This window comes from Rhinopithecus roxellana, chromosome 1 (assembly GCF_007565055.1).
Source record: "Rhinopithecus roxellana isolate Shanxi Qingling chromosome 1, ASM756505v1, whole genome shotgun sequence".
Lineage (NCBI taxonomy): Eukaryota > Metazoa > Chordata > Mammalia > Primates > Cercopithecidae > Rhinopithecus > Rhinopithecus roxellana.
Genome location: NC_044549.1, coordinates 101,751,697 through 101,775,162, shown reverse-complemented (window position 1 = coordinate 101,775,162; position 23,466 = coordinate 101,751,697). Strand labels below are relative to the sequence as shown.

The 23,466-nt window shown below is 36.2% G+C and overlaps 1 protein-coding gene across 5 annotated transcripts in view; it reads left to right on the top strand.

Annotated features, from left to right (window-relative positions):
* The window catches only part of MME (membrane metalloendopeptidase), a 91,170-nt gene that overhangs the window by 51,428 nt on the left and 16,276 nt on the right, over positions 1–23,466 (top strand). For all 5 annotated transcript variants that reach the window (XM_030928498.1, XM_030928503.1, XM_030928499.1 and 2 more), the window contains 7 exons: positions 65–158; positions 1,279–1,407; positions 2,195–2,293; positions 4,974–5,054; positions 6,370–6,473; positions 15,843–15,901; positions 22,336–22,455. In XM_030928498.1, the coding sequence (XP_030784358.1) occupies positions 65–158; positions 1,279–1,407; positions 2,195–2,293; positions 4,974–5,054; positions 6,370–6,473; positions 15,843–15,901; positions 22,336–22,455 (686 nt within the window). The remainder of the gene's footprint in view (positions 1–64; positions 159–1,278; positions 1,408–2,194; positions 2,294–4,973; positions 5,055–6,369; positions 6,474–15,842; positions 15,902–22,335; positions 22,456–23,466) is intronic.

Genomic DNA, 23,466 nt, shown 5'->3' with positions numbered 1-23,466 from the left:
TCACTCTTCAGAAGCTTTGCAGCCTCATCTTTTCTGTTACTGGGTGGTGGTTTTTTTTATACAGAGATCTTCAAAATTTAATGTCCTGGAGATTCATAATGGATCTTGTAAGCAGCCTCAGCCGAACCTACAAGGAGTCCAGAAATGCTTTCCGCAAGGTGAAGAAAAAATCTCTCTTTTCTTAAGACTTAAAGCATAAAGTGATACATGGTTATGAAGGCTTGCCATGTACACTGCTAGGACATGGTGAACTTCGCAAAGGGACAAAATGCCAAAGTTGGTTATCTTGCACATATTTAGGATATGTTGCCGAGGAAGATAAGTCTTCATGGGCTTCACCATCTTATGATGGTCTACGTGGCACCATGATTGCATTGTCCTGTAAGGAGTCACATTTGGTTATTTAACCAGTTCGTGAAATAATACCGTCTTAATTTTTGTTGTTGTTGTTGTTGTTATTGTGTTAAAAGTAATTTTGGGGTTATCTATTTTAATTAACTTGATTTTCAGGTGCTCATTGCACAATGGACATATACACAGATGGACTATATTGATGTGGGCGGTCTATTGAAAGTACCCCTACCTGGAGTTAAATAAGACCTTTTCTTAGCCTATACCTCTGTTATTTAAACCATCACCATTTTGGTACTATGGTGAGGGGAGTAGGCAGTAGAGGTTGAGGAAGGAGAGACTCCAGCAAACGTGTTACTTGGAGTCTTGGAAAGAAAATAACGTTGATTGATTAAAATTTCCAGTTTTTATCTTTAAAAATAAAATGTAGACATCTTTTTAAATTAAAGAATGCAAAAATGGTATTGTGCTGAATCTCCCTTGCTTAGGTTATCCTGTTATTCTTGAATCTATACACATAGAGGTTCTGTAAGTACTCAGAGTTCAGCTAAAACCTTGAAAAGCAATAATGTGTTTTCTCATATACCATATTTCCCCCAATAGATTTATTGAATATAACTTCACATTTATGTTTGTGCAGTGGTTACAATGTTGTATTTTTTTCTAATGCTTTCTACAATGATACTAACTTGTAATAGCAAAAATTTCTACTGGGGCATCTACTGAAAATATACCTAGTTTTCAGATCATATATCAGTAAACAATCCATTTGGATTAGATTTCATCATAGGCTAGGAATATATGCCTTGTGAGGAGAAGTGATGAATATTTCAAGAACTTAGACGAGACATTTGTGAAATGTGTGCTCTTAACATGCTCCAGACCTTTCCTTCTGGTCAAATGCCATTTCCTTTTCCTCTTCCATAGGCCCTTTATGGTACAACCTCAGAAACAGCAACTTGGAGACGCTGTGCAAACTATGTCAATGGGAATATGGAAAATGCTGTGGGGAGGCTTTATGTGGAAGCAGCATTTGCTGGAGAGAGTAAACACGTGGTAATGTTTTCAGAATGATACATTGTCAGTTATATAGGACACTATCAGTTTGTTCACATTGATGAGCGATTACAGTTCTCCATCATTTGGCTAAAATTTTATTAATTTAGGCAGAGAACCTCTGAATCATAATATGCCATTGTTTCCCAATAAATCTTCCCTTGCCTTCCCCAAGAGTCTAGTTATGTTTCTGCTCCTAACACTGTCTAGTCCAAAACCAGCTCACCGTTTTCCAGAAGCAGTGTATTTGGAGTACCCAGTAACATGTTCTATTTATATAGTCATTTATAAACTCTTCTATTATCAAAATTGCCCCAAAATTAGTATTTTCTTAAAAACATAGAAAGTAAAACAGGATTCATTTGGAGTATAAGAAATGTGCTTTATTTTTCATTGTTAGGAAAATGAAGACAGTGGTACTTAATGGTATGGTGAAAGAATTTATTGAAATGTTACTTTATGCTTAGCTAAACCACTAATGGTAATGACAACCCTAATATTTTATGTTAGTTCTTCCAGTATGATAGTGAAACCATTACATTCTGAAAGTGATTTTTACCTTATTGCATATATTAAGACCTATTTAATCAAGAGTGTTGATAATAGCAATATTGCTTTTAAAATATAATGGTCCCATATATCTGTTAGCTTAGGTCACAGTTTGTCTATAAATTTACATTTATTAACATATTAAGTCATACAAAGATAGCATGTAGCTCTATTTTTAAAAATCTGTGTTACAAAGAATGAATTAATGACCTATATTTGTCTTCTGTTCTAATTTGAGGTTGAGGATTTGATTGCACAGATCCGAGAAGTTTTTATTCAGACTTTAGATGACCTCACTTGGATGGATGCCGAGACCAAAAAGAGAGCTGAAGAAAAGGTAAAGAGCAAGCAGCTAACCAGCAAAGAAAAATCTGTATAGGAAGAATTAACTTTAGAAACATTTAGGAAAAAAAATATAATCAAACATTGCATAAAAACTTGTAAGCTCTTTCAATATGTAATATTTCCCGAAAGAGTTTTTGTGGATAAAGATGTATTTCTACAATTTGAATCTTTTATCTCTGCAACCAATACTCTAGCAAGGTGAAAATGTTAAGTTTCTGTTCAAGCAAATGTAAGGTGGTGCATTATTGGTGCATTATAAGATCTATAATTAAAGAGATGTTGAAGAAGCTTTTTGATAACTATTCCTGCCCACCCATAATGTGTAGCTTTTATTGAGACTTTTACTCTCTTGCATAAGAATAAGTCTAAGATTTCTCAGGAAATCTTAGGTTTAAATTTACTGTGATCATTTGTCTTTATAATTATATAACAACTAGGGGGAATACGGTCCTGTGAAAACTGTGAACCTTCTTTATGAGCAACATTCACATGTATCCGGACTAATCTCTGTAGTTAGGGTGGCAGAAAAAGCAGACTCTTTGGATTGATAGAGGAGACCATAGTAAATGTATTTTAATAAGATAATCAACCTCTGGTCTAGTTTTCTTTTAGAATTAAATCACATGGAAGGATTATCTTCTTTCAGCTCTCAAAGAGCCCTGAGTGGGTTAGGCCTAGAACCTCAGCCCCCAGTATTGCTATTTTTCCATCACTCTGGCCAGCATTTCAGACATTCAGGTTGGATTTGCTCCTTTCATGTCACAGCTGTGCATGACATGGTTCTGCTTGGTAAAGCCAGTTGGATTGTTCTGGATCAGCATTTCCAAAGTGGTGTCACGAAATACTGGACATGCAAGTTGTTCCACAAGAGGCTCATGGTCAAAGAGTTTAGTATACAATTCTTATAGGAAGGCTTCCCTCATCTCACCTGAGGCTAGGTTACATGCTCCTAGCGTGTGATTTTATCATACTTGGGAGTTAATATTTATTTCACTGCTTATCATTGCTGTTTACAATAAGCTCTTTATGGGTGGGGTTGGGGGGACAGAAAATATCGCCTAGCATTATATCCTCAGTCCTTTACAACATACGTGGCCTTTGGAAGACCCTTGAAATATGTTGAGTGAATAAATTGATAAATTAATTTCCCATCTTGGACATTTATAATAACTTATGATTCTAACCTTATAATCTAACCCATTTTTAATTGTAAGAAGTCCTGCAATAAAGAAACTTGCTTAATGTTTTTGCTACAGTATTTACCCAAAGTAATTGACAATAAATTTTTTTGTGTGTACTAGTTTATACTTTCTGTAGAATTTGTATCCTTTAGCACACTCTTTAAGGAAATGTCTTACAGGAAAGAAAGTATCATTGAGTGGGGGCTGGTTTGTCATGACTGATGGCAAACCTACAAGAAAATGGGTTTGGCCTCAGTGACTTCAGTGATACATATGAGGTCTAATCCACTGACTGGGGAAACCCTGGGCTCATGTAACAGATTTACGATAAAACCACATCCATTTGATGGCAAACCATGTAACTCGGAGATACAGGCTAAACTCCTCATGAAAATTTTAAATTAATTAAATTATTTGAGTGATATGAAGTGGTAGAATCAGAAGTCAAATATCATTGAGAAAACCAAGATAGAAATAAAACAAAAATAGAAATAGCAAGTAGTAAACAAGTGATAATGAAATAATAAAATAAGTAAAGTAAACCATTTTAAAATAATTTAAAATGAACTTTAGAAATAGTGGTAAATAGGCCGGGTGCAGTGGCTCACTGGTGTAATCCCAGCACTTTGGGAGGCCAAGGCAGGCAGATTGCTTGAGCCCAGGAGTTTCAGACTAGCCTGGGCAATGTGGCAAAACGCTGTCTCTACAAAAAGTACAAAACTTATCTGGAGTGGTGGTGCATATTTGGGAGGCTGAAATGGAAAGATCACTTGAGCCCAGGAGGTAGAAGTTGCAGTGAGCCCTGATTGCGCCACTGCACTTCAGCCTGGGCAACAGAGCAAGACCTCGTCTCAAAAGAAAAAAAAAAAAAAAGAAAGAAAGATAGTAGTAAATACATGATAAATATGAGCTGGAATAACAAGGAAAACTCTGTTTTCCACTTACCTAATTAATGTCATTTATTGAACTTGAGAAGATAGGTGCACTGACTTTGGAGAATAAAGGAGAACATAAAAACTCCAGGAACCAATATTTAGGAATAATATTCGCAGTAAACCTATAAGCCCATATCTGTTTTCTCAGCCAAATCAATGAGGCAGAAAGATAATTATAACCTGTTAGAATGGAAGCTCTAAATATTACTCCTTCTAAAAACTTGAAAAAATATAAAAGCCTTTGAGAGAAAAAGTTCATAAAACTACAAAATATGTGGAACAATGAGTTTTGTCAGTTTTCATGTTGGTTTTCCTGAGAAAGCTGCAGCCTGTAAGGATAAGGCATTAGAAACTCAATTTCAGACCCAATTTTCCTTTGTTCTTGAATCTCCCAGGAAAGAACCATTGCAAAGTTCTCTGTTTAAGAATGTCAGACAGACACTCGTTTTATGAACAGTATGGATCAAGTTATTCAATTGCTAGTCATGGACAGATTATAAGTGTGTATCTGAAAGTTACATAATCATCTTCACATTCAATATTATAATTTTCGTAGGCCTTAGCAATTAAAGAAAGGATCGGCTATCCTGATGACATTGTTTCAAATGATAACAAACTGAATAATGAGTACCTTGAGGTAAGTCTCTATAAAGACTCTGGACTACTGATACTTAGGGCTGATAGTAGTGTCATTTTTAGCTATGGGGTGCCTGAAATTATGTGAAGTAGCCGAAAACCACAGGTCATATTATATAAAGCCTTCAACGCTGGCAACGCTGGTGCCAGAATGATATTTGTTTTAGCCTTTTTGTTTTCATTAGCCAGGACTATATTTGGTTATTGTTCATTTGGTTTCCATATATTCCATTTTAAAAACAGTGAGTAAAATCTGGTGTCCTTTAAAGAGTATCAAGGAAGGGATAGACATCAAGGTGTTGAACAACAGGCAAGCTCCTTATCACGTTTTACACAGGCTTCGAGTTTTCCTCCACCTTCTAAGTTCTCCCCTACTGGATAAACCAGTTCATGCCTACTGTATTTTAAAAACAAAACAAAACAAACCCTGATATTTGAGAACTGGAAACTATTTTGTTCTGCGCTGGTAATGTAACAGCTAAAAGAGCAGAGAGTTGCTTTAAGTCACTACAGTGCTGATTTCAGTTTCAACTGAAAGTCCTGTTGCTAACTTTGTGATCACCACAAGTCCATGATGTCCTGGTGACAGCGAGGTGATCCTTGCCCAGGTCCTGGGATGACAGTGATTCCTCATTCATTGATTACTAGTCTAGCATGGGGATTTGGAAGCCATACTGCCTTCTTCTCTCTTTCCATTTGCAGAAGAAACTTGACTTTCTCTTTTAAATGATCTGGTCACAGTTGCAAGCCCCAGGGGTCCTTATAGCAGGAGGGCAGTGGCTAGGAACATAGACTCAAAACCAAGTTCCTTGATTCCAGATCCCAGTTCCACCACTCAGTTTGACTAAATTGTATCTCAGTTTCCTTGACTTTAAAATGGGGATAGGAGCCCTTAGTTCATCGGTATTAAATGAGCATAATATTAGATTCTATTAGTATAATAGAATTGAATGAGTATAATGTATAATTTGAAGAACTTAGAACAGTACTTGGCACATGGTAAGTACTAAAGAAGAATGTATTATCCATATGTGTTATGTGAAGATTAATGTCATTAAAATGAGGTTTGTTTGACACTTGATTTCATTTGCTTATCATAAAATAATAGACTGAATTTGTGATTTGGCTGGAGTACTGACCTGTGATATACTAATAGAATTAGGTTAATTGGAACTAGATCCTTTTTTGGTAAGTTTTTTAATGCTCTCTGTTAACTTTATTGACTGATATAATTTAAGAAAATCCGTATGTTTTTTAGCAAAAATTTTGAAGATATTGGTTTTAATATTTCTCCCCAAATCTTTTATATAATATAGTTGAACTACAAAGAAGATGAATACTTCGAGAACATAATTCAAAATCTGAAATTCAGCCAAAGTAAACAACTAAAGAAGCTCCGAGAAAAGGTGGACAAAGACGAGTGCGTATATTCTCGTTTCTAACGTGCTCATTTGGAAGCAGGTCTTTCCCTCCTTTCTTTGTTGGATTAAGTGAAAGAGCCTCAGTTAGAAAAATATTAAAAAGTACAAAGTCCTCTTTTTATTGAGAACTTCTAAAAGCATCTAATTATGGTATACTAAAGATATGGGTCAAGAATTTAACCAGATTAAAATACCTTTTTCATTAAAGTATCCTCAAATTTACATTTCTTTAGTTTCGCCTTATATCATTGCCTGTCAGCTCAATTTTATTTGTGAACAAGATTCTCAAAATCACCTTAGTTTAAGTAAGCCAATTCATAGCTCCTTTGAGCCTTCTCTTAGGCCTTACTCTGTGTCCAGAATTTTCTTCTGCTGACAGCCCCCTTTTTTCTATCAGTCAATCCCACAACTCCATCCCCTTCATAGATAGTTAATGTAAGACTTTTCTAATCGTGTGGTAGTCAAACAGGATATACTGGGAACAATTCTTATTCATAGTCTTCTTATGCTCTTAATCTCTGCTTGTTAGTGACATCAATACTTCATAGTATTAGTTTAGAGTTTATTTTTTCTATTAAATAGATATATCTAACATATTTACCAGCATGTGTGTTTATGCCCCTAAATTCCTAGAACCACTTATGTTGACTTTTTCTCCCTAGGCTCCTAGCCCCTAGAGAACAGGGGCTATTCCTTTTGACCATAAAGTTTCAGCATCTAGCATACTGAAAAATCTCAGTTAAAACTAAATTAATGACCGAGCGAGCAAGTGAAAAATAAATATACTAACTTGATTTGTGTAGTAACTAACACAATAACATGCCAAAGAGGTGCTTGTTTCATTCATGCATTCATTTATCCTTTCATGCATTTATTAACATTTTGGAACATGAAGTCCAGGTGTCATTGGGTACTAGGAGAATCAAAGGTGAACTTTGATTACATTACAAGAGCAGAAGACAGACAAGACATGATGTAATAAACAGCACCACCAGGAGAGAAATGTCGTGCCAAGCAAAGTACAAAGTGCTGTGGGCTTATTTGATGATAAGACTGTTCCGTTCTCAGTAAACCAAGTACAGGTTGGACAAAACTACTAATAGAAATGCCAATACATTTCAGTAATAAATCTAACTCAGCTGCTAAAATAAAAATAGTCACACCTGACTGGACCCAGTGGCTCACGTCTGTAATCCTAACACTTTGGGAGGTTGAGGCAGGCAGAGCATGGGTCAGGAGTTCGAGACCAGCCTGGCCAACATGGTGAAACCCTGTCTCTACTGAAAATACAAAAATTAGCCAGGCATGGTGCCATGCGCCTATAATGCCAGCTACTCGGGAGGCTGAGGCAAGAAAATCACTTGAACCCAGGAGGTGGAGGTTGCAGTGAGCCAAGATGGCACCACTGCAGTCTAGCCTGAGCCACAGAGAGACACTCCATCTCAAAGAAAAAAAAATGGTCACATCCAAACATTTCATTATCATGGCTGGTGAATATATACAACATCATCTTTAACAAATTCAAGAAATTGAGGAAGTCAAGAAGTCTGCATGTGAGACACCTGAGTTAATCATTTAGCTAAAAGGCCCTCCCTCTGCTCTTTGCAGGCTGGCACCTGCAAAGGGCAGGGATTTACTTTTTTTTTTTTTTTTTTTTTTTAAGATGGAGTCTCACTCTGTCACCCAGGCTAGAGTGCAGTGGCACCATCTCGGCTCACTGCAGCCTCCGCCTCCCAGGTTCAAGTGATTCTCCTGCCCCAGTAGCTGGGATTACAGGCGTACACCACCACGCCCAGCTAATTTTTGTATTTTTAGTAGAGACGGGGTTTCACCATGTTGGCCAGGCTGGTCTCGAACTCCTGACCTCAGATGATCCACCCGCCTCGACCTCCTAAAGGGATTTAAATTTTAAAAGCTCTTGCTTCATGTGGTTTCTGATGCCTAGTGTGTGTTTCCAAAAAAATCTCAAACATTATGTCTTAAGGATTTAGCGCCAGTTGGTAAAGAATTTTAAACATGTCATTATAACATACAGATAGTGCTGAATCGGGAATGTAATACCCTTTGGTTACTTAGTAATATTTCTAAAATATTTACTTCTAGTAACATGAATTTTCATTTAGAGTTCATAGAGCAAACGTAAATCTCTAAAGAAAAAGATGTACAAGAACAAAACAAAATGAGTCTCTTGTTGTTTTTAGACTTGATGTTATTTTGTTAGTTTCTCAGGACAGAACTTTCTGTGATGTAATTGTGATGGGTGTTGCTAGTGTTTGTGAATCATAACTGTCGAGCACTGGAGTTAACTTCTTGTAAAGTACAAAGAGGAATCTCACTGCTGCGTCTCTCTTGCTGTTCTGCATCGAAATGAAAGCATACTGACATTGACAGGAGCCAAGTCAATAAACATTTATTGAGCAGCTAGCCTGTGCAGAGCACTGTGCTAAACAAAGTAGATGATAAAGAGAACAACATGTTACCCTTTACTCAGGAGGCTATGATCTTAAGGGGTAGATGATTAAAAATTAAATCTGATGAAAGGCAACGTTTGGTTGGTGCTATTACCAGGAAACAAAGTGCTAGAACAGCACTTTTGCCAAACCACAAACCTTTGCTTATTAGTAAAACACAATTTTTCAAACCACAATTAAACTTTTACTTATTAGTTAAATATTCTCTGGAACCAATATATCAGCATTTACATTAATATTGAGGTGAACAGAAATTCACTAAAAACAAAACAAAAATGATTGGCTCCTTTCTGTCTTCCCCTTGGTTGCTTCAAGCGTGGTGTTTTATTTATTTTTTTATTTTTATTTTTATTTTTTTTCTAATCTGGTCCAAATGGATGGTGGCACACCTCTGAAATAAGTGGAACCCCTAAAGCTGGAAGCTCAACATCTGTAACTCCATGGTGCATAGAGAAAGTTCCTTAAAGCCCAGCACCACCAAAAATGGCAGAGCAGTTGGCACCCTGGGAAGTGACGCTGGAGTTTTGCCACTGCAATGAGTGCCTAACTAATACTCTTATAGTGTTCCAGTTCTGCCGTTCACTACCTGTGGCCTTTTAAAAGCTCTGTGGTTTCCTTATTTATAAAGTGAGTAGGCTGTGCTAGACGGTAGAATGTGTCTAAGGTTCTTTCTGGCACTGAAATTCTGTGGACATTACTGTGCAGTTTTCATAAGAGCCAGGAAGTTTTCCTCCTTGTATTCTCCACATCAAATGACCCAAGGGAAAAAAACACAATCTTGAGCAGCAGCGAAATACCTCACTTCTTTCTAAAATCTCCCTTCTGATTTTTCCACTTCACCAATGTTTCGAGAACCAGCCTTCTTTCTAAGTTCTGTATAGTTCAACTTGATTATCAAAGGAAAAATAATTATGCAGAACTTATATGGGTAAATATGATGGCCCAGCAGTGGAAAGTTGATAGTCTGTCCAGGGTAGGCAGGCAGAGCACTGGACACTTGAGACAAATGACTCTCCATAAATGTAGACGGAGATGATTTGTTAAAAAGATTATTTGACTCAGCAAATGTTAGCCAGAAAGAAGAGATACACTAAACTTGAACAAGTCACTTTAATTTCCCACGGCAGTATCTGCCATGGCATCCTCGTGTTCTGCACATGTTGCAAGAGATGAAAATTTTAGATTTTTAGCTTTTATGCTTCCATTAAGCCAACAGAGTCTTTGCAGATTTTCAGTGTGTTTTGGGGTTGTAAGCAAAATATGTTTTATTGGCAAAAAGATTTCTGCTTTTTAGTCAGCGTTTGATGAGGGATTCTGTTTTATTTTGTTTTGTTTTGTTTTCCAGAGGGGGAAGGGGAATTAGAAAAGGAAGCTGAGTAATCTAAAGGTTGATTTTAGGTAGTTCTTTTTTAAAAACAAAACAAAACAAAATATCATCTCCAAACAAAACAATTAAAAGTTCCTAAACTTCCATTTAAACTGAAAGAACTTTGCAAAAGAATTCTGATGCATTTATTTCAGTGTCATCTATTGAAAGGACAGCATTCAGCGGTACACAGTTTCTGATAGCCACCGCTCTCTACGACGTGCATAGCAACACTGCCCTCTGCCCTCCTAGAGTCACAGGATGAAATGGGTCAGCACTCCGGGAGTTTGGAGGACCCAGTGATATACCAAGGCCCAAATAGCTGAGTGCCTATTGTGCTCCCACCACTGGTCTTAGCCCTAGGATTCAATTAACAACAAAACATGGAATATTCCTACCTTCATGGAATTACCTTCTAATGAGCTAGGTAGACAATAGTCTTATGTCAAGTTATGTAAGTACTGAGGGTTATATAGTGTGGAATAGGTTTCACCTCTTTCCTGGAAGTTCTCAGAATTACTTTAAATCAGGAGAAAAGTCACCAAAGAAAATTCTGACAGAAACGATCCACCCACCAAAGTGTCTCCAAAATTAGGAATCTCTCCGAATTTAGCATACCAAGTGTGTGTGCACATATATGTGCACGTACACATATATAAGGCTAGCAAAGACTAAAAAGATTGTGCCTTGTTGCCAAACAGAACTACACACAAACAACTGGTAACATATGGGAAAGAAGTAGTCATTTTCCATTACCTTTTGTTGAAAGAGAAGTGGTTTCTCCCAGTTTAGTGTCAGAATGAGAGTGCTAGCCTCAGACAGATTCAGGTAAGTCACCGGCAGTACTTCAGTTATGTTAACAACCAGTGTGCAGCAATAGAAGTTCTTTGGTCCTACTGTGCTTCTGCCTTTGGGTAAAAAGTTACACTTAGGATCATTGGGAAGAGCCTGTGCTCTGGCGTCATGGGGTAAGGGGAGTAGACCTGAGTCAGAAGTCCTGCTTTGCCTCCTAACCTCTGAACCTAGAATTTTTCCTTTATAATCTGGTGATAATAACTTCACTTTTGTCTTGCATGGTTGTGTTGTACATTGTGTAATGCACCTGGCACATAACTTCGGTGCTCATTAAATAGTAACCAGTGTGACATAGTAGTAAGAAATGATCATCTTCATTTTTAAAGAGGATGGGAAGAAAATGGCATTAATCCCTGTAATGAAATTTTGTATATGGTGCAGATCAACAGCCTAGGAGTAGGAGATTTGATTGGAAGCTGAGTAGGTTCCTATTCTTCTTAGTTTAAATATGATTTTCCCAGTTATATAACATAGTTTGTAAGTGTATTAGGAAAGAGTTTAATAACCATATTGTGCCTCAGTTTCTATACCTGCAAATATATGGATGGTTTGAAAGATGAATAAAAGTATATGGAAAACTTCAAAGTCTTGATGAGAGAATGTTGATAAATGTAAAGGATTAGAGTGATTATTGTGATTGCAAGATAAGAATTCTTTCCACCCAGGGGACTGGAGGAAGACAGAAAAACTATCGTATTGCACTGCTGATTTCAAAGGAGTTGCTTTGAGACTACTAAATGCTGAGAAATTGAACACTAGCAGTAAAGGCTCACTAACAATTTCGTTGTTTTCAGTTTTTAAGTTACACGAGAGTGGATGAAAAAAATTTATTCTAGGTGCTTTTGCAATCTAGTGGGCTTATTATAACCAAAAGGCTATAGGATCAGTCTGTTGTCTTCTGCTCTCCTTCTCAGCTATAAAAATGATTTCTTCACACTTTCCTCAGCACTCAGTTTCTTCAGGGCAATAAGAGATAGAAGAGAAACACCTGGTTCCTCTGTCAAGTATATTTCAGTTCTATTCCCCACCCACATTGTTAGCTCAGCTTTGAGGGGCGTGCTGCTTCTAGTGGCCCCTCTTTGTTTTACTGCCGAATGCCCCCAAATGAGAATAAGCTTACCTGACAAAATTACATCTCATAAATTAAAATAAGGTTTCTTCCTTCCTGCTTCCCCACTCTTCTCTTTATATCACATACATCCCCACATTCATACACATACAGACCACCAGAGGAAGGATGAGAAATGGGAGAAGAGAGTGGTTCATCTCTCAAGTCTGATACTGCTCTCTGGAGGCTGTTAGTGTTTGACCTCCACACTTTAAAGATATCTTCAGGTAACCTACACTATTATTTTAGGGCAAGAATCACCACCTTTTCACTCTCTCTTTGTGAATTTTCTCTTCTCTGTGCTGCCAGCCAGGGAAAAATTTGGGCTGCATTCAAACCAAAAGAATTTAGAGTTTTTGTTACATCACTGTTTAGTTGGCCCTGTTAATTTAGCTTTTGTATTAACATTGAGAGATATTTTGTGATTGATCATAAATATTAGACATTCAGTCTATAGCTGTTATCATCACCTTATTTAAGATGTAATGGTCTAATCACAGTACTTCCAGTTCTGATTATTACCAGGGAAAAAATGTCCTGAGCTTTTGGTAATTCCCCAGACTGGTTTGAGGGCACATCAAGAAAGATCTCAAAGAAGAAAAGGGAAATCCTATAAGCTAGTGCTGTGTAAACCCAACACCATAATTCTAATTTTATTTGAATGTTCAGTGGTCATAAATAGCTACCTATTTTCTTTAAGGTATAATTCACAGTGGACATTTTAATAAGCAAAACGATTCCTGCTGGAAATTTGCAAACATAAATCAAATGCAATCTTAAAGCCCTTAACGTAATGTAACAGAAGAGCAGAAAAGCACTAAAACAAAAGGTATGACATTTAGTTCTACAAAAACGATAGACAAAAGATGGATAATATATAAACTTCATTCATTGGTGTCCCACTTTTGTGATCTATTGTTGTCTGAAAAATTAATTTCATGTATCTTGTTCCTCTCCTCCATAATAACAATTTAAAAACAATTTGGATTGGCACATTTTCTATTTCAGTATTAGGATTTCTGACTAGTCCAGAGCCAAAAAATATGCAATTGTTATTTGTAATTACCTGTAAAAGCTCATGTAGCATTCACTGTCACTAAACCAGAAGTTTGCAGTTGAGAAACTGAACCCTAGAAGCCCTGGGACCTAGATAGCTGTTAAATTAACTTCTATAGCAGTTAAAATTTTAATAACTATAAGCTGTTTATGTAAAAAATTTGCTGCCATGTTTGCCATGAAAATGTCGGGGACACATCAGAATTACCTTTTTCCAATCATGCAAGGAACAATGTTTCCCCCTAGGAGTAGTAAGAGCACATTTTCCATTTTGACCTTCTTGCCAGACAGCCTGGAATCATATCTGAACCTGAATTATAGTAACTGTCTGAATATATATAAACATAGTCATAATATATTTCCTAATCATGATTTTTGCTTATTTTCTTTTATAATACTTCACAGTCACATAAATGCAATCTATTTGTTCTACATAGTTTCTGATCTCTCAATTTTAGTCTAATACCCCTGGGTTTACACATACATGCTTTTCTTGTGAGCCACCACAAATTATGTGGGAAGCAAATAGAGTTTAATTAAAATAAATAAAATTATATTGTTGTAATCATCAACGTGCAAGAAATATTGAAATAGTGATGACTCGGCTGTGATTAAATTAAGGAGGGCTGATATTATCAGTTCCCCCCATCCTGTTTAAAAATTCTTTCTCGATTTAAAACAACAGCAGTAACCAACTAAGGAAGAAATACGTTGATCAATCATTCTTCCCCATCTCCAAGCTTATTTTCTTCCTAAAGAAAAATTCACAGAAATGTTAACTAGATTTTTTTAAAGCCCCAAACCCTTTAAATAAAAAAGTCTTAATCAGGTTGTTGTAGACAAAACCCATTCTTTGAATTTATCAGTCAGTTGTTATATATTGCCCTCTGCTCCTTATTTTTAAGAGATCAAAATAAAATTCACTTCTGACATCCCAAAATAGTTACTGACATTGTAACTAAAGTGACATTGTAACTAAAGTGACATTGTAACTAAAGCCGACTTTGTACAGCTCACCTGGCAGAGCCGGTTCAGAAACAGTTCTGATGTAACCTCATTGTACTAATTACTGTACATCCCTTCTGTGAGTAGGATAATTGCCATTCTAACAGTTGCCATGAAAGTAGAACAACTGCAGTGAAGCCATTAGATGATGATGTATGACTGCCTTAAATGTGTGCATGTGTGCTGACATTTAAGAGGTTATCTGAAGTCAAGCAGTATCCATTTTTCCAAAGAGCAAATAACGATACATGTAATAGTCTACTAAGATGATAACTTTAGTCCTGTTGCACAAAATTTCTTAACACATGATTATTAATATATAGTCTTCATAACATCTGAGCAGAGAGACATGGGAACTTTGGCTCCTATCCTCGTCCCTCGAATTATCATCTGGGAGCCATTTGTTTTCCATTTTCTCATTCAGCCTATAGTTATTTATGCATTTTTCTCATCTCCTCAACTAAACTAGAGTCTTCTGAAGTCAGGAACTGTATTTTATAAAATCTCTAGGTTCTATACAGAGCCTTAGACGTAGTATAGACAGACAGAGACCGACAACTCTACTTAAGAATGACCTGGGTTTCGTTTTAAAGTCATACAAAAATATATCTTTGCTCAATTAGCTGGAATGTTGTATTTTTTGAAGATACTTTTAAAGGGCAATAATCAGAGACATATTACCCTGACACAACTGCTTGAGATATCTTAGTTCCCAAAAAGGTTCTTTGTAAACCAGGAATTAACTATTCTTAATATACTTGAGGCCGCCGCGGTGGCTCAAGCCTGTAATCCCAGCACTTTGGGAGGCTGAGACGGGCGGATCACAAGGTCAGGAGATCGAGACCATCCTGGCTAACCCGGTGAAACCCCGTCTCTACTAAAAAATAAAAAAAAAAACTAGCCGGGCGAGGTGGCGGGCGCCTATAGTCCCAGCTACTCGGGAGGCTGAGGCAGGAGAATGGCGTGAACCCGAAAGGCGGAGCTTGCAGTGAGCTGAGATCCGGCCACTGCACTCCAGCTTGGGCGACAGAGCAAGACTCCGTCTCAAAAAAAAAAAAAAAAAAAAAAATATATATATATATATATATATATACTTGAATCTGAAGTTTTAATGACCCACACTTCAGTATTCTGTCAACTGCTCCAGAATGGTTGTCATAGTAACCTAGTATCAGGAACATAAACCTAAATAAATTTCAATACAATGTTACCCCATTGCAATTTCTGAAGTGATATATTTGAATAGGTTTTGCAACATCAGAGGCCTCCAAAAAAATCCATGCAAATAAAACAAAAGATTACAGACTTGAATATATGCTGATGTTTTTCAAGAAATAGAAATGCCTTCAAATGAGCTCTCAACTAGTGAACTAATTTTAATTTGTTGATCATGTTTCAAACAGAAAGTTAAGATTCATCTAGAAATAGTAATATTGCTTTAATTGTGTGAGTGGGTTGAATCAGATAATGCGGTATCATTTGTAATGAGTTCTTATGTTTTCTACAGGTGGATAAGTGGAGCAGCTGTAGTCAATGCATTTTACTCTTCAGGAAGAAATCAGATAGGTAAGGTGTATTCTTAAATGATTATTTAATATTTCTCTATTGTTCCAAACCTGTAGCGCATTGTATGACCAATTACAGTACCTCTAAACAAGAACAGCTGAGGCTGAGTTATTGATCTACTGAATACATTTCTTGAAAGTAAATGCATCTGTGTACCTTTTTTCACTATAATAGGAAAATTCAGATTAGTACAAGTCATGTTAAGTAGTTTTGTTTCTTTTACAATATTCCTATTTATATCTAAAATGGTTTATCTTATTTCTAAATATTTTTATTTTATTTCTAAGTACCTTTTAAAAGTCCCTTGAATATATCTATATAAAGTCATATTGACTTTAGGACTCATTAAACATTAGCTTCTAAAAATGGTTTAAGGTTTCAAGAGCCAACTTTTCACAGATCTAGTCCTCCTGGCAATTCTGTATGCTGCCTCTGTGAGAGATGATCCTATTCTATGTCATCTCCATTCAGGAAGGCTCCAAGGGCTTTAGAAAGCTGGAATCTCAATTATATTAGATTGAATCATATGAAATTGTATTTACCTGGCCACAATTGATCAAAAAAAGAAAAAAATTTCATATGTTCACTTATAGTACTGTTACAGACATATACTTAGATTAATACATGAATAAATTATCATATATGATGAATAACTGAATGACATAATATGACAAAAATATTTCCTCTTCCTGGGAAGGCCTGGACATCTTTGAACATACATTGGATCACATATATCACTTATCACATACATTGGCTCATTTTATTTTCAAGGGGTTTTTAGCATTAGAAAGGTACTCAACTGATTCAGTACTGCCAGAAATATTCTAAACAAATAGTAGAGCAAGCTTCTGCAGGTGCACTCAGTTCTCCAGGTGCACTCAGTCCTGCCCTTCCTTTCTAAACGTGGTCTAGAATTAAGAGAGAAGATAACCTCAGCATTATTCTAAACCATTCTTCTTATATCTCAGAGTCTGTTGTAAGCCTCATTTTTATTGAATTCTATTACCAATTAGATTAGAAATTATAAAAACTCTTACAAGATATTTATCATTGGCTTTAAAAAAAACCTTGAAATAAATTGTATATTTTTATGTTAAAGTTTGATTATGCCTTTCCCCATTGCTTTCAACTCTAAAAAGAGTTAGGTTAAGAAGTTATCTACATTTTCTTCTAGTATTTTTATGATTTCTATTTTTGGAGTAAAACCTTAATCCATCTGGAATTTACCATGGTACATGACCTGAAACTGTATAAAGTAACCAGAAAAGATTATTTTGTATAACATATAAACAATAAGTAAGATATGTTTACTCAGATTAAAATTACTTAGCTCAAAGTCTAAGCTAATGTTCTCTGGCTAGGGAAATGATTGCCCCAACCCAGACCAGAACCTGTTTAATAATCAACTCATCAGAACCTATGAAGTCAGTCTTTTATATTATTTGAAACCATTCAGATCTTGTTTTAAAATGCCTTTATCTCTAGAGAGTCTTCACTTGAAGCCCTCTTTTTAATATTCAGTAGTTCTGTCAGTGTCTAGTTCATTGGGTCCTGAGACAAACAGAATAGTTAACTTTCAATGGAATCCCAAGTCAAAGCAAGGCAACTTAGACCCCTTAGTGCTGCATTAGAGCAGACTAAGGGATGCAGCTTCATTTCAGTCCAGCCCAGGGAGGACCCTGGATCCTATTGGACCTGGTGTTGATGCATCCTCAGTAGGACCACTCTGGCATGTTCAGTCCTTCAGCCCTTCTCTAGAGTAAGCTCAGGCATTTATGCCAAGACAGGACCTTGTTTGATTCTGAATTACCCCAAGTCCCTGGAGATGGCTCAAAATTGACCCACTTCAGAGATTCCCCAATCAGAGAAGAGCTGAAAATATTTTCATTTTGAGTATAATGTCCTGAAGCCAAAGAGGCATACAGAAAAAGGAAAAGGAAGGTAAAAGTGGCCCAATAGTGCCGTATTTCACAAAATAGACAATAATCCTCTGGCAAATCGAAAATTAGCTATAATAACAATTCTGAATTATATAAAAAAATCTTTTCCAAGATCCTTAAAATAAGGATCCAATGGAAATATAAAATAAGAAAACTTAACTTCTTTTCATATGCTTGTCTGCTTCTTGAACAGCAAAGAGGAGAAATCCTTGAAATGTACACCTTTCTTCTTTGACAGTTTAAATCTTCAAAGTAGGGATTGTCTTACCTAAAAATAGTTGAAGAGTCAAATCTCCATCTTTTTTTCTTGATAGGAATGTGTATGTGGTCTAGGTGTGGTGGCTCACGTCTGTAATCCAGCACGTTGGGAGGGTAAGGTGGGTGGATCACCTGAGGTCAAGAGTTCGAGACCAGCCTGGCCAACATGGTGAAACCCCATCTCCACTAAAAATACAAAAATTAGCCCACTGTGGTGGGTTGCCTGTAATCCCAGCTACTCAGAAGGCTGAGGCACGAGAATTGCTTTATCCCAAATGCAGAGGTTGCAATGAGCTGAGATCGCGCCACTGCATTCCAGCCTGGGTGACAAAGCAAAACTGTGTCTCAAAAAAAAACAAAAAGAAAAGAAAAACAAATGTGTATATGAATATAAATACACACATACATACCTATATACATGTCTTCTTCAACACTGTCTTAATGGATTTGGGATAATGTCCATTATAAAATTAGGATTGGTATAGAATAGCATGTGCCACCATAAGTGAGCCCCTCCCTCCACACACACACATAGACATACAAATACTCCAGATTAGATTGCATACACTTTCTCATGGGATTGGTCATTTTATGTTGTTATGTTAAAAAAAAAAAAAAAAAAAAAAAGCACTTGTTTTGTTATATAGAGACTTACTCATATCAATAATTTCTACTTCTTAATTCAGTTTTCACCATTTTGTTAGAACTCACACATGTAAACTACATTCCAAGTTGTATGCATTCCTACCTCTTCATATCAACAAAAGAAGTCAATTTCCAAGAAAGAAGGCAAACTAAAAGTGCTTAATCCACTGTTCCTCTTCCTTACATGTTTACTTCATGGAGCTCTAGAAGGCCTCTATAACATGACATTAGGAAAGCTGCACTTCAATCTTTTGTCATATGGTTCTCTGTAAGTTCTAGGTGCTGTTCAGTCATCGTATTAAACCTTAAAATCTCAGTCAAGGAAATGATTGAATGTATTCTCCTTTTCCATTAAAATTGCAGAATCTTTTAAATCATTTTTTTAATTTCTCAAATATATAACTTCTTTAGTGTGTTCAGCCTGTGTCAAATATAAATACCTTGAGATAGTTAAATGTTCTAAATTGACTTATTTATTCTTAGGAGTTTTATTTTCAGACTTGAAAATTAAGAGCGTTTCCAAACATATTATTACTCCATTTAATATAAAAATAATGTTTCGGCTATGCATGGTGGCTCATGCCTGCAATCCCAGTACTTTGGAAAGCTGACGTGAGCTGATTGCTTGAGCTAAGTAGTTGATACCAGCCAGGGCAACACGGTAAAACCCTGTCTCTACCAAAAACTACAAAAAAAATTAACTGGGCATGGTGGTTCACGCCTGTGGTCTCAGCTACTTGAGAGGCTGAGGTGGGAAGATTTCTTGAGCCTGAAAGGTAGAGGTTGCAGTGAGCCAAGGTCACACCACTGCACTTCAGCCTGGGTGACAGAGTAAGACCCTGTCTCAAAAAACAAAAACAAAAAAGTTTAATTAATTTGCACCAAAAACAATTACTCAATTGCTGCCTTAGGCTTTATATGAAATATTCTAAAATTGAATTGCTAGCAGCCTTCAAAAAATAAAGTTGTGTTGGGGAGGCAAAAAGAAAAAAGGCGGGGGAAAGAGGAGACACAGTTTTTGCTTCATGGCCCAATGACTTATTTAATTAACTAACTTGTTGACAATCGTGAACATAAAAAATGCACAACTAAGCAGTTGGTTATAAACAACAGTTGTGACACCTGCTAGGTAACAGCAGTAAGGCTAATGGGGAAAATCCTCCTTACAGAGATTTAGCTGACAAAGTAAAAAAGGAGGTCATAATTAGCAAAGTTGAACTTGAAGACTAATATTTAATAAGAACCATAAAAGTCTCATCACTTGCCTGAAGGATGGCATATCGGGGCATGATTAAAGCAGCAGGATCTTTATAGTTAATATTTAGTCTTGATAGCACGTTTCATAACAGCATTTTATATAATGGGTGGATTTTAATCAAAGTACATAGTGTGGGAGATAGCATTCACTTTAAGTTAATAAAGTACTGCACATAATTTTTATACTTTAAGCTAAAAATAATTTCATGGCTCCGTTTAGCTCAGGCTGCTACACGTGAGGTATAACTTTCATCAAAATTCTCTAAGGACAAAAGTACTTTTTTGTTGTTGTGTCATTTGACTGTTATGGCAACTTTCCAAATTTTTGTAGAGGTCTGGAGAGCAATTAAATTGCTCAGATACTTTGAAGTCTTCTTTGTAAATATCTAATATTTATCCCTGAAGCCCATGCAAGGTTATATTGTGTTCAGTCCACCTGAAAGACAAAGAAATAACATGTGCTACTCTGTGTTAACTAGATCTTAAAAATCTTAAGGTCAGGGCCCTTCTTTTGTATTCTTAATGTCCTGCATGGCAATGACCCAGGGCTTTGCACTTAATAGGTGTTGATACTGAAGGTTTTTTTTTTTTATTACAGAAAATAATGTTTCAGTTATTTAGTAGATACTAGAGTTTTAAGCCATTAAAGATGGAATTACTAAACTATGAACATTTAATTAATTTAATTTTAATTTCTTTCTAAGGTCAAAGTTTAATGACCTCTAAGTAATATGATCCAAAATTTTATTAAACAGGGGAAGTATATTCCAAGGTAAGATAATCTCCATCTTTTATTAGTATTTAAGACATATTATTAGTATATTTCAGGAATAGTGAAATATAATTCATCAGAGTTTATATTATAAGAGGATACGGTATATGATGGAAGCAGAGAGGGGAGAGGACCCTGGAGCCATAGGCCAGAAAGATGTGTTTAGCTAGCAAGCAATGGTAAGCCTTCCAAAGACTTTTAGCAGGAGAGTGATGATGCCCAGATTTGTCTTTAATCTGGCTGCAGGATAGTTTCAGAGAGTAGATTAGATTTAGAATAGATTACAGTTGGGTGAGACAGAAAGTGGGAGACTGATCAGGAAATTCAGTCATTCCTGAGACAAGGAATGAGAGTATGTGTGGACAGTAATACTGACAGGAGGAGATAAAGATGCTCCTGAAAGCTACCTCACCCAGCCTCTGCCTAAGCAGACTTGTAAAAGACTGTAAAAGAAAGGAGACATCTAAGATAAACAGAAACATTTACTTTTGCTGATAGAGACCCTTCAAGTGCCATTAGCAGAAAAAGTACAGAGTGAGGGCCTAGAGGGGAAAATGAATTTGATGTTTGACACATTAAATATAACGCGTTTGTGAGACATCTGAATGGAGGAAGTTAGCAAGTTAATGCAGATGTCAGAGTAGACATATTGAAAACTACTATTCATTTATTAATTTACTAAACTCTTTAGGACACATTAGTAAGTTAGGGTGATCATTCATTTATTTATCATTGATTATTCATTGATTCAACACATTTCCTAAGCACTGTTAATGTTCCAGGTACTATTCTAGTTGTAGGTATTGTTCAATTGTAGGTATTTAGATAATGAACTAGAAAAATGTATGAAATTAAAACATAAACAAGTGTATGTACAGACGCACAAATCTCTGCTCTCCAAGGGCTAATACTTGAGGACCTGGAGTAGGATTGGGGCAGACAGGAAAAGGAAGGACTGTGATCATAAAGAAATAAATAGAATATGAGGTAGTCATAAGTGCCTTGATGAAAATAAGGTAAGGTTATGTGATAGAAGTATACCTACAATTGAAGGGCAATGTTTATTTAAGATATTATTGTAGATGGATACAATTTCTTCGATAACATTAAAAATAATACTGGTGTTATTGAGTAACTATTTCTTCCAAATATTTATAAGGGTGAAAGAACCTTCTGAAAGAAGGTTACTAGTTCCCTTTGCTCCAAACTCCTTAGAGCACAAAACAATCTTAAAAGAGATTGTAAAGTGAATCATGATGATAAATCACAGATTATAGCCCCACTCCAGGGTGAACTCTGTTGTCATCCATAATAAAATGCCTGCATTGGCTTCTATTACAGAAGATTTTTGTATATAACTAAGTGAAACTGACATTGTGAACAGCAGCTTAGCCAGCACAAAGCCAACCCCCAAGCCTGCCATCACTTAATAATGCCATGGTGGCATGCACCTGTAGTCCCAGCTACTCAGGAAGCTGAGGAGGGAGGACTGTCTCTAAGAAAATAAAACTTTTTTAAAAATTATGCCACAAATAATCTCTAACTATCTTCTCTCCTTGTAGTCTTCCCAGCTGGCATTCTGCAGCCCCCCTTCTTTAGTGCCCAGCAGTCCAACTCACTGAACTATGGGGGCATCGGCATGGTCATAGGACACGAAATCACCCATGGCTTTGATGACAATGGTAAAGTGCAGTTGACATTTTCCTTTGGCTGAGGTATATGCTCATAAATTTGATTAAGAGTTATTATAATTTATTACTACAAAGCTACATTTATTCAAACATGTATCGTTTCTCTAATTTTCACCACACTTTCAATTTTCCCTTTAAATTGTTGCTTAAAGAGATCAAAAAAATTCTCATAGTGAGGTGAGCAATGTGTGCTTTACACTCTGGCAGAATGAAGTAAATATTCCTATTGGAAAAATACTATGGTGTTTGTCAGCAGCAGTGATAATGCTTGGTCTTAGTTTCCTGATTGTATATGACGTGTCTTGTCATACTCTTAAAAGACAGGCTGCATGTATATGTCTTAAAATCAGATGTAAAAATCAGAAAATATTGTCTCTGCAAGTGCTCATAAGACTCTTAAGCTGCTTTGGGTCAGAGACTTTTTTTTTTTTTTTAATCTTGTACCTACTACCTAGTTCAAGTCTTTGCAAACAGGCACTTAAATGCCACCCTAAATGGCAAAATCAATTTAGAGTTTCAATCAAAGCTGAATTCCTGAGAGGAATAAAGACATGAAATAGTAAAGAGGTGATAGCTAAATCTATGACAAATTTCATTCACAAATGGAAAGAAAGTAGAAAGAGAACAATAAAGAGAAAATAATCCCCATTTTAGAGAGCCAGAGAAAGAAAAAGAGACAGGAATGTTAGAATTCTTAAAAAGACTTACTAAGTGTCTATTAATTCGAACTATGCAACAATCTTTACAGGTAAGTTCTAATACTGTTTCTATTTTCCAAGTGGAAAAAAATAAAAGCATATGAAAGATGTGCCCAAAGATACAAAGATAGGAACTGGTAGAACCAGCAGGTGTGTTCAAGTAGGTTGCCTATATAGCCCTTTTCTTAATCACTACATCATAGACAAACATGAAAAAGATGGCAATATTAAGTGTCAAAACACATGATACATATAAATGCAATTGGAGCTCAAAAGGCAGAAAGATCGATGTAGTTTATGGTTG